Source organism: Rattus norvegicus, chromosome 1 (genome assembly GCF_036323735.1).
Source record: "Rattus norvegicus strain BN/NHsdMcwi chromosome 1, GRCr8, whole genome shotgun sequence".
NCBI classification, from domain to species: domain Eukaryota; kingdom Metazoa; phylum Chordata; class Mammalia; order Rodentia; family Muridae; genus Rattus; species Rattus norvegicus.
The window spans coordinates 215,243,523-215,255,177 of NC_086019.1; the positions used below are offsets into that span (position 1 = coordinate 215,243,523).

The window sequence follows — 11,655 nt, forward strand, 5'->3', positions numbered from 1 at the left end:
AAGTGGGCTTTAAAAGTAGTGATCCGAGCTAATAGGGTCTCTTGGGTCAAATGTTTTTATCAGAAGGCTATTTTTAGTTAATAACACTTTTTAAATGTGCTTTTTGAGACAGAATCTCACCAGCTCTGTCTGACCTGGAACTCAAGAGCTCTTCCTGTCTTTTGCCTCCCTTTAGAGCTGGGATCTTAGCGTATGCCACTGTGCCCAACTTAAGACAGGATTTTGATATGTAGCCCACTGACTTTGAGCACCTGGCCCTTTAGCCACAGTTTACCAAGTGCTGGTATTATACTCAGCTTTTAAAAATGGGTTTGCATTGCTGGGGATTAGACCTACTGTCATGCACAAGATGGGAAAATGCTCTACTTTCACTTGAAAGATCTTCCCATTGTTAAGTTGAACTTGCTAGCAAAGAGCTTCTATTCATTGTTCGGCCTGAATTGGGAGTCCAAGGCCATTCTAGACCACATACCCTTTCAAATAAGGGGAAAAACTTTCAGGGCAGGTGGTATAGTTCAAGGCTGAGACTTTTGTGTAAGTTGAAGGCTATTCTGGGCTAAAAGTCTCAAAACTGTTGTGAAGACTGGAAAAAGATCTCCGGAGTAGTGGATATTTGGCTGGAGGGGGGGAGTTCTGAAATTTTGTATGATTGGGTTAAAAAGCTAGTGAAAGGATTTTAAATGTTTTTATTATGTAACATTGAAATAGAAACATAGTTACTAATGGGAACATAGGATTTTCTTTTGTGAGTCTCCTTATTTTGTTGAATATATGTTGAAACAATATATATTGTCCAACAAAGAGAATCAGTTTGCGTAATGGGAGGGGGTTCCAGGTATTTTGATATACAGTGGAGTTAACCTCTACTTTCCATGTTGTGCACAGATTGCAGACATGTGCCACTACCCCGGGTGTCTTAGTAATAGAAACCAGCGCACATGCTGGGCAGTGGTGGCGTATGCCTTTAAAGCCCAGCAGAGCTAGAACGATCTCTGAGTTTAAGGTCAGCCTAGTCCACAAACTGAGTTCCAGGACAGCCAGGGCTGTTAAACAGAGAAACTGAAACCTTGTCTTGGCTGGGGGTGGGACAAAGAAAAAAAAACAAAAACCGGTGCATACTAGATAAACACTGATGAGCTACTTCCTGGACTATGTAAATGGTTAAGTATCAGCGAATAAAGTCATCCATTGTTCTAGTGACAGTTTATAGATAAAGGGGTGATCCTGAAGAAACTAGATCTTGGAAGATCTAGGAGGAGCTTTTAAAAATTGCCCTATAGATCGCTGATGATTACGATAAAAAGAAACTAGTGAAGGCGTTTAAGAAGAAATTTGCCTGCAATGGTACTGTAATTGAGCATCCAGAATATGGAGAAGTAATTCAGCTACAGGGTGACCAGCGCAAGAACATATGCCAGTTCCTGATAGAGATTGGACTGGCTAAGGATGATCAGCTGAAGGTTCATGGGTTTTAAGTGCTTGTGGCTCTCTGAAGCTTAAGTGAGGATTTTCTTGCAATGAGTAGAACTTCCCTTCTGTCCCTTGTCACAAGTTTAAAAACCTCACAGCTTGTATAATGTAATCATTTGGGGTCCGCTTTTAACTTGGACTAGTGTAACTCCTTCATGCAATAAACTGAAAAGAGCCCAAAAAAAAAAAAATTGCCCTATAGTAATGACATAATTTTAGCCTAAAATTGGAAGGCTGGTGAGATGGTTCAGCAGTTAGAGCACCAAGCCTGGGTTTGGGGATTTAACTCGGTAGAGTGCTTGCCTAGCAAGCGCAAGGCCCTGGGTTCAGTCCTCAACTCCGGGAAAAAAAAAAAAGTTTTAGGGTTAAGAGCACAGACTGCTCTTCAGAGGTCATGAGTTCAAATCCCAGCAACCACATGGTGGCTCACAACCATCTGTAACGAGATCCGATGCCCTCTTCTGGTGTGTCAGAAGACAGTGACAATGTACTCGTCATATATAAAATGAATAAATAAAAAATCTTTAGAGTGGGGTTGGGGATTTAGCTCAGTGGTAGAGCGCTTGCCTAGCAAGTGCAAGGTCCTGGGTTCGGTCCCCAGCTCCGAAAAAAGAAAAGGAAAAAAAAAAGAAAAAAAAATCTTTAGAGCACCAAGCCTGAGGTTCCAACTTTGAAACCCAAAAGTCCTCCGATCCTCATGAACATATGTAACTTTTCTCCAAATTTTTCTTAAACACTTTAGTCTCCCTTGTAGTCCACCACCCACCAGAGGTAGTGGAAAAGAAAAGCTATACGGGAGAAATGGACCTGTTTAGAAAGGGTTTTTTTGGAGCAGCTCTTGTCTGTTGTCTGGAAATCAACAGTTAAGTTCACAGCCGCTGGGTCCACTGAGACATTTCATGGATCTATCAGCAGTCCAGCTCAGAGTAGGGATAGCAAACAAATCAGCAATGGGCACGACCTATCGCAGAGACAGCCAGAACTCAGTTTCAGCACAAATCAACAGGAGGGCCAGCAGGAATGCCACTAGAAAACATTTACAACCCCTAACAGCAAAATTACAGTTATGAAGTAGCAACAAAAAGTGTTTTATGGTGGGGAGGGAGGACGCCAAAACATGAGGAGCTGTACTAAAAGGCCTCGGTATTAGCAAGATTGAGAATCACTGGAATAGACTTAGCTAAACTAGTCTGGCATCTGGTGGGCTCCACATTCCACTCATTGGCTGAACAAGTAATGAACAACAGTTTCTTTAAGCAGCGCTGAGTGTTGAGGCTGAAGGATGGATGGGTGCGTCTAGAAAACTCAGTGATAAGGTTGTGGCTTGTTCTCAATTTGGAGCTTCAAGGTGGATATAGAGTTAGGCCTCACATGTCCCACTCTTCTGATAGCCGGCCACGACCGCATGACCGAGCGGATATAGCGTCAAGGCCTTGGATGGCCTACTAGGAGGCGGGGCCGGAAGCTGCCTGTGGGAGGGACGCCACTAGCCGGAAGTGGTCCTTGGTGTCGCTCAGAGTCCGGTGTTCCCAGGAACTATTAAGGGAGCCTGGGGAAGGCGGGGCGCGGGCGGGGCGGCCGGGGCGGGGCCGGCGGGAGGGCCGAGGGCCGGACGGACCTGTCCCTGCCGGTCCCCGGTGGACCCCGCCTGCCCCGGCGGCACGGCCATGAAGCTGAAGCTGAAAAACGTGTTTCTTGCCTACTTCCTGGTGTCGATCGCCGGCCTCCTCTACGCTCTGGTGCAGCTCGGTGAGCGGGGCGGGGCGGGGTGAGGAGGGCTGGCCCGAGGCGCTGGGGATGAGACCCTCTGACAGCTGCTTCCCGCTTGGCCCTCGGACAGCCCTCGGTGGCCCCACGTTTAGAACTCTCCGTAGTCTGCAACTCCGCGAATGCCGACCAAGCCCCAAATGACCCCACTGCCGCTGCCGAGCAACCTATTTTCCACTCCTTCCCTTGCTCTGCCTCTCAAACAGGCTTGCTGATAGGTTTTTGAGAACCCCCAGTTCATTGTCCCCTCCAGCTCTTGACCTGCTGTGTCCACCACCCCCACCCCCAGGCCATCTATTTCTTGTCTTTCTGGTTTTGGCGCAGATGTCACATCAGGATTTCCCTGACCACCTTAGCTTTTAATTCCTTAGTGGCCCATATCGCAGTTTGTAATGACTTTATTAGTGTCTGCTTCTTCCGCCAAAGTAAATGCTCCATGAAAGTAGGGACTGTTACCCCACCCCCTCCTTTTTATTCAATAAATGTTTCTCATGCGATGGAATCAGTGAACTTACAGACAAGTCAGTGGTCATGTGACCGTGGAGCAGATTCAATCCAGCCTTTTATGCAGGAGCTTAGTAAATGCTTCTCTGGTAGTGCCATACATGAGTGCCTCAGGCAGTTGTGATTATGTTCTATTACTGTGATAAGTTCTATTACTTATGTCTGGAAGGTAAAATTAGGGTCAGAAGGTAGAAAAGATAGAAGGGCTGACAGATCGTCCCAATGAACAAGTTAAAATAGCGGCAGGGCTGTGGATGTGGCACAGTGGTAGAGCACTCACAAGTGTAAGGCCCTGGGTTGGAGCCTCAGCAAAGGAAAATAGAGTGGCAGATGGAACTGATTAGACGGGAAGAGTTGAATGTAGCACACCATTTGGAAAACAGGCCAGTGGGTTAAGGGTCAGTCAGCTTGGGGCCATATAGCAAGACCTATCTTAAAAAAAACAAGACTCAAGGGAATTTCTGTATTGGCTAGGAGTTAAAAAGAATGGGCCCTGGGTTTTTGAACTACTTACTGTCCTGTGGTTCTTGACACTCCCTCTCCCTGTTGATGCCTCCTGGTACCAGGCCAACCTTGTGACTGCCTCCCTCCACTTCGAGCTGCAGCTGAGCAGCTCCGGCAAAAGGACCTGAGGATATCCCAGCTGCAAGCCGACCTCCGTCGCCCACCCCCTGCCCCAGCCCAGCCCCCAGAACCTGAGGCCCTGCCTACTATCTATGTCATTACCCCCACCTATGCCAGGTACGGCTCTGGTACACTCAGGAGTTCTGTGTTGAACAAGAAGACGGTTAATGATAATTTGGGGAGGCACTGAACTAGAGGGTGATGCTTAAACAAGAGTTTGCCAAATGTTATGAGAAGTGATCCGTACCTTTATTCAGATTTGTGGGAATATGTTTTTTTCCCTATAAAAATAGGCAAAGGATTATTAAGAAGTAGATTACTGAGTTACTGCTAAACTTTAAGGTATGACAATAATGTGTGAGAGAAAATTTGAGTTTGCCAATGAATGAACTCTTCTTAGGAATCTCTTGGTTAGAAAGTTCTAACACTTTGGTTAGATCCAGATATCTGTAATCTGACATCTGTAATCCCAGCACTTGGGAGACTGGGGGCTACTGTTCGCACCCATCCTAGACGATGCAGTAAGACTGTCTCAAAACTAACAATTATACAAACAGAAAATACCCAACAACAAAACAAACAAACAAAAATTTCTGATTACATTTAGAAAGCAGGGGTAAGCAGATTTGGTGGAATAGTATTTACTTAGCATTCACTAGTTTGGGATCTGCAGCCAAAAAGTCCTGCTTGTTAACACATGCCTTCAATATACCTTCCTGGACTCATACACTTACACACACCACCAACTCCTTAAATGTAAACCAATGTAAACCATGAGGAAACCCAAAGGAGGCAAACCACATACTCTCAGTGCTTTCTTTAAACCATTTGGGCAGAACATTTGAAAATTGACTATATAGCTGGGCATAGACTATGTGCATCTTTAATCCCAACCCTGAGGAAGCAGTGGCCGAAGGATCTCCAGGTCAGCCTGGTCTAGGTAGGGAGTTCCAGGCCAACCAGAGCTCCACAGGGAGATTCTGGTTCAAGAGAAAGAGACAAATAACTTTCTCATTTGGAGAATGACCGGGATTTCCTCTAAAACTCCTCTCCAGAAGCCTTACCACAGAAAGAAAAGAACCTGGCCTTGTAGTGTTTCATTTTTAATTTTTATTACTTAATTTTGTTGTTTTTCAAGAGGGGGTTTTTCTTTGTAACCCTGGTTGCCCTGGAGCTCAGTAGACTAAGCAGATTCCCCTGCCTGTGTCTCCCAAATGACAGGATTAAAGGTGTGTGTTCACTACTGTGCCCAGCCTCCTAATCCAGCTTTATTCCTGAGTAAACTTGAGACTTGAGCCATCCCCTAGAGTGTTTTACTTGATAAATTGTATTGCCAGTCATAGCATGCTGACTCATGCCTCATAATGTCCAGTACTGAGGGGCCGGAAGAGGGATTGGTACAAAATGAGGTTCTGTCATTATTTTTATTTTTTGATGCAAGGTAGCACTGTGTAGCCATGGCTGGCCTGGGGCTTGCTCAGTAGATCAGACTCAAACACCTCTCTGCCTCTGCCTTCCAAGATTAAAGGCATACCCAACAAACCAGCCCATTTGTCTTTAAAAACGAATTAGTTAAAATAAATTAGAATTTGTTACTTTGTTTACTTCTTTACTTTTTGTTTTGTTTATGTTTTTGCCTGAGGATTATGTATGTGCACTGAAAGTGTGCAGACACCAACAAAGGCCAGAAGAGGGAAGTGAATTCCCTGAACTAGAGTTGCAGGCGGTTGTGAGATGAGAAAGGTATTGGGAATAAAACACTGGGGTTGGGGATTTAGCTCAGTGGTAGAGCGCTTAAGGCCCTGGGTTCGGTCCCCAGCTCCGGAAAAAAAAAAGAAAAGAAAAGGGAATAAAACACTGGTCCTCTACAAGACCATTAAGTTCTCTTAACCATTTCTCCAGCTCTCGTTTTTCCTTTTTTCCTTCTTTTAATTTCCTTCCTCCCTTCCTTCCTTCTTTCCTTCCTTCCTTTCTTTTTTTAATTTGAAGTAAGGTCTCACACTGGCTGGCTGGTAGTTTACTGTGTAGACCATGCTAGTCTGCTAGTCTACACTCACAAAGATCTGTCTACTTCTGCTTCCTGAATGCTGGGACTAAAAGTGTGTGCCACCAGGACCAGGTCATCTCATTTTCCTAAAATATATCTTTGTCTGGGAGGTGTAACTTGGTGGCAGAGTGCTTGTATAGCATGTACAAAACCTTGGGTTCAATCCCTAAAACTGAATAATATTGTAGCTAGACACGATGACAAACTTGTAAGTATCAACACTCAAATTGAGCCCTGAAAATTGTTTAGTTTGAGGCTAGCCTGAGCTACAGTATGAGACTGTCTCAAAAAGCCAATAATAGAACTGTTACAAAATATTCACTATTTTTTTTATTAGTTTGTTACTGGGGATTGAACTGCATACCGGCTAGCAAACATGTTATCATTGAGCTACATTTCCAGTCCATATTAATTAAATTAATTAATTAATTAATTTTGGTTTTCCGAGACAGGGTTTCTCTGTGTAGCCTTCTGGCTATTCTGGAACTCTCTCTATAGACCAGGGTGGCCTCAAACTCAGAGGTCCATCAGCTTCTGTCTTTTTAGTGCTAGGATTAAAGGCGTGGGCCACAAGCACCTGGCCTATTTATTTACTTTTTTGACACAGCATCTATGTAATGTCTTGGCTCTCTTAGAACTTGCTATGTAGACCAAAGTGGCCTCAAACTCCACAGAGAGGTCAGTCTACCTCTGTCTCCCCAAATGCTGGGATTAAAGGTGTGTGCAGCTGTGCCCTTCTTTCTAATCCAGTTTTATTCCCGAGTCAATGAGGCTCAGATTAAGCCATTTCTCAAAGTATTTCACTTGATAAAAATGGATGTGGTAGCATAACAGCATTGGGAGGCAGAGGCAGAGGCAGAGACAGAAGGGGCAGGAATTCAAGACCATCATTAGCATATGAGTTTGAGCCAGCTTAGCTACTCGAGACCCTGTGTCAAAAAACAACTTACAAAATGATTCAAACCCAGATCCATATGATCCCATGTCATTTGTCCTACAGTCTTGCCCCAGCCTGAGTCCTGGTTAAGGAAGTTATGACCATGGACTGGAAAGATGGGGCAGGTGAATATCTGCCTGAAATTGATTGACACTCAAGGGAGAGGGAGGTAACTTGGCAGTATCTCAATGCTTGTTTGAATACCTGAAATCCTGGGCTCCATCCTAAGTAACACACACACACACACACACACACACACACACACACACACACACACACAGAGAGAGAGAGAGAGAGAGAGAGAGAGAGAGAGAGAGAGAGAGAGAGAGAGAGAGAGAGAGGGCGCGAGCGCTAGGGGAATTGCCAGAGAACATGCTAACGGTGACCAGGAGCAGCTGTCATTCTCAGTGTAGAGGACCAGGATTACCTGGCCCCTTCCTTCCTGCATCTCCCACTGCAGGCTAGTACAGAAGGCAGAGCTGGTTCGGCTGTCCCAGACCCTGAGCTTGGTGCCCCGTCTACACTGGCTGCTGGTGGAGGATGCTGAGAGCCCTACCCCGCTGGTCTCGGGGCTGTTGGCTGCCTCTGGTCTCCTCTTCACACACCTGGCTGTCCTTACCCCCAAGGCTCAGCGGCTTAGGGAAGGTGAGCCAGGCTGGGTCCGGCCCCGAGGAGTAGAACAGCGCAACAAAGCCCTGGACTGGCTCAGAGGAAAAGGGGGTGCTGTAGGGGGAGAGAAGGACTCACCACCACCAGGCACCCAAGGAGTCGTGTATTTTGCTGACGATGATAACACCTACAGCCGGGAGCTCTTTAAGGAGGTGAGCCCTGGGATGAAGATGGAGAAAGAGCCAGGAGGGACCAGTGTCCTTCTTTCTCTTGCTTACCGTGTTGATGTGGGCTGGTGCGGGAAGATGGGGAACAGTAGGGAAGGGGTGTCAGTAAACAAAGTAGTTCTTTTCCTTGGACCTCCCCTCTCTGTTTCTTCTCTCCTCTCCATCAGATGCGTTGGACTCGTGGTGTCTCAGTGTGGCCTGTGGGGCTGGTGGGCGGCCTGCGATTTGAGGGCCCTCGGGTACAGGATGGCCGTGTTGTGGGTTTCCACACAGCATGGGAACCCAACAGGCCCTTTCCCCTGGACATGGCAGGATTTGCAGTTTCCCTGCCCTTGCTGCTGGCTAAGCCTAATGCCCAGTTTGATGCTACTGCACCCCGGGGCCACCTGGAAAGTAGTCTCCTGAGCCATCTTGTAGATCCCAAGGACCTGGAGCCCCGGGCTGCCAACTGTACTCAGGTAAGAGGCTGGAGGAACACTCCAGGGGAGCAGCTAACAGAAGGGGGAATGTGTGTTGGAGCCAGGAGAAACCCTCCACATATCTCACCAACTTTGCTTTCAAAGGCTACTGAGAGTCAGGGTATGGCTCCTGCATTTCATCATACAGACTTCTGTGAACCCATGTGTGCATCAGACAGACAAGGAACAAAGTCCCATTTTAGAGACAGTAAAGTTCCCCCAGCACAATATGTCATACATTGTATACCAACTCTGAATGTAGAAGAGGTGGGGTGGGGGGAAATCGGTTTTAGATCACATACCCGAGGCCCTGGTTATGGCTGGTTTTAACCCTAGACCTTCCTTCACAGGTACTGGTGTGGCATACCCGGACAGAGAAACCGAAGATGAAGCAGGAGGAACAGCTACAGCGACAGGGCCAGGGGTCAGACCCAGCTATTGAGGTGTGATGGCAATCTCACCCTGACTTCTACCTTATTTTAGGCACATACCTTGTGGGACTGGGCTCCAGGCCAGCCCAGGATGTGGCTTTTTTTTTTTTTAAGACCTGATCCCTCAGAACCAGAGGCAGCCCCTCCAACCACAGGGTGTGGCCCAGTTGCTTCTCTGCCTTCTTCCAGCCTGCCATGTGGCACTGCCCACAGGCTGGGGACAAGCAGCTTCTGTAGTGAGCCAGGTCAGCCCCATCTGGGGTGGAGCAGGACAGATGGACTCAGGAGGGAGGGTAACTTATTGGGGACAAGCATGCAGTGGGGGGCTAGAGGAGCTGGGCTGGACCCTCCCCACCTGAGCATGCTGATCCCCTTCCTACCTCTAGAATAAAGAATCTCAACCCAGAGGGGCTTCATGGTTCCCCTCACTTGGCAAACCTGCTTGCTGCTCTCTGATCTCAAGAGACCGGGTGCCTGTTCCTACACAGGACAGGCTGGGCTCCTCCTCTGCACAGTCCTTCCTGCCCCCTTCCCCTTGACAAGAGAGAGAGCAGTGACTTCTGTCCACAAACTTTATTGTAGAGTCTGAATACTAGAAAGAGTCTTCAGTCCGTTGGCTGTCACTTCCCTCTCACCCTCATCTCTTCTCAGCCTTGGTGGTTTTGACCGCAATGGCTGGGCTTCAGGACACTGGACCTTGTCACAGTCCAGCTCTGATTGCTCTAACTCCTGTAATCCCAGGAACCACTCTTTCCCTGAGCCTGAGTAAAGGATTCTGAGTTCTCCATATTTGTCCATCTTTCCCCTTCCCACCCCGACGACCCCTTCAGGTTTCTAGGCCTCAGCTAGAACTTCCTTGGGAGGTTCCTCATCTGGTGGGGCCTCCTCAGGTGCTGGCTTGTGGGCAAGCCCTCCCTGTAGCCATGCAGTTTGCAGTATGTCTTTCAGCCCACCAGGCAAAAGATAGCCCTGGGTCTCTCCTTCCCCATCAATGACTCCTCCAAGGCCTTCCAGCGCTGTCTGCAAATACCGCAAACCAAGGAGCACAAGAACCTGTAAGGAGAAGCAAGTAGAAAGGGTGATTGTCAGTGGATTTGGGGCCACAGGGCTGAAAGTAGAAGGAGTCAGGGCCCTTGTCTGACTGACCTGCAGCAATAAGGTGACAGCCAGAATACTTCCCAGTGTGCCGGACAAACCCTGCAGGTGCCCCACGAGCACTTCGTGGCACCCTTGGGCCCACAGGTTTAGGTTGGGCTGCCGAGGATCGAAGAGTGGATGGGCATAGGGGTCTGAGAGCTGGCTTTGCAGGCAGGGCCGGGGTGAGTGGGGGTTACAACAGGAGAAGGGCACTCCATCAATCAGATATAAACCTTCCACGTTGCTCTGGATCCGGCTGCAGAGACATAGATAAGATAGTTAGGTGGCCGCAGATAGAGGCCTAGCGGAGCATCTGAGAGCAGGGGCAGTTGAGAAAAATGATTATGAAACATTTACTGAGTGCTGCATAATTCATTTATCCCCACAACTCTGTACGATAGGAGCCTGTCTAGAAGATAAAGACAGGTATAGTAATCGCCATCTTACAGATGAGGAATGGGCCCACAGTGGTTTGGCCACATGCCCTGGGCTGATAAATAGAATTAGAAGCCATTTCCTCAGCCACTGTGCTCTTTATTGCATGGCTGGGTAAGAATTTCAAGGCAAAGGAGGGAGTCTAAGGGGGAGGAGAAGAAAGAAAAAAGAGGTAAATCAATCACTTACTCAACCACATCTTGGTCATTGGGGTCCAGGTAACGGCTGCTGACCCACTGAACACCAAACCAATCCTTGTAGCCATGGCGCCCACAGCAATGGTACCTCAGCTGCAATTCATCCATCAGTCGTTTGGCCTGACAGTGTCCAGGCACCTCTGTATCCTTGTAGTGAGCCAAGGCAGCCTGCAGGCCCTCTTCCAGTCCCTGGTGGAGACTTACAGGCAAGGCCAGGGCTAGCCCCAGACCAAGGGTCAGCAGCCCCCCACCTGCAGCAGTGCCAACCACTAGCAGTGGAGTCAGGACCCCTCGCCAGGGAGGGTATTGAGCTGCATCCAGGCTCGCCCGGCTGGCTCCTGCACCTCCTAGCCCTGTGCCTAATGCCACTGCTCCTGCCGCCAGGGCAGTCTGGGGCAGGGCAGGGAATGAACAAGAGGGAGCCAGGAAGGTGCCAAGGTGCCACAGCTGTACCAGGAGGTGCCCACTACAGAGGAGGGTGAGGCCACCGGCTAGTGCCAGTAGCCAGGAGAGGAGCCAGGTCCCCTGTGCCAAACGGATACGGGGTTGGAGGGGCAGCACCACGGGCAGCACCGGCGCCATCTCCCATCTCTGCCCAAGGGAGTGAGGAGCCGTCGGGGCTTGGGGTTGGCTAGAGCAGGCAGGATGCTGAGTCAGCCCAGCCTGGCTTCAACAGGGCTAATGCCAACCTGACCCCAATACCCTGGACATCCTTCCACTCCAGCCTTAATAACCCTCTGCCAGCCCCGATTCAGGATGCTTCTTAGCCTTGCCCTTTAGGAAAGGCCCCGCCCCCAGGCTGAAAGCCCATT

At 48.5% G+C, this 11,655-nt stretch overlaps 2 protein-coding genes across 4 annotated transcripts; one reads left to right on the plus strand and one right to left on the minus strand.

Annotated features, from left to right (window-relative positions):
* The first annotated feature begins 2,930 nt into the window (after window positions 1-2,930).
* Window positions 2,931-9,511, plus strand: B3gat3 (beta-1,3-glucuronyltransferase 3). Of its 3 annotated transcripts, none has more exons than XM_039108583.2 (5): window positions 2,931-3,219; window positions 4,308-4,482; window positions 7,810-7,994; window positions 8,498-8,643; window positions 8,994-9,511. In XM_039108583.2, the coding sequence occupies exons 1-5, from the start codon at window positions 3,138-3,140 to the stop codon at window positions 9,090-9,092; spliced, it is 687 nt and encodes a 228-aa protein (XP_038964511.1). In that variant the 5' UTR covers window positions 2,931-3,137; the 3' UTR covers window positions 9,093-9,511. The 3 variants fall into 3 exon arrangements, with proteins under 3 accessions (XP_038964511.1, XP_063142988.1, NP_001121656.1); NM_001128184.1 differs by having other exon boundaries at window positions 2,960-3,219; window positions 7,810-8,170; window positions 8,353-8,643; window positions 8,994-9,480; XM_063286918.1 differs by lacking the exon at window positions 8,994-9,511 and having other exon boundaries at window positions 7,810-8,170; window positions 8,498-8,640.
* A 121-nt stretch (window positions 9,512-9,632) lies between these two features.
* On the minus strand, window positions 9,633-11,641 carry Rom1 (retinal outer segment membrane protein 1). Its single transcript, NM_001009690.1, has 3 exons — window positions 10,836-11,641; window positions 10,221-10,467; window positions 9,633-10,127 (listed from the first exon to the last, which is right to left on the minus strand). Exons 1-3 carry the CDS (start codon window positions 11,423-11,425, stop codon window positions 9,909-9,911), a joined length of 1,056 nt encoding a protein of 351 aa, NP_001009690.1. The 5' UTR covers window positions 11,426-11,641; the 3' UTR covers window positions 9,633-9,908.
* Window positions 11,642-11,655: the final 14 nt, after the last annotated feature.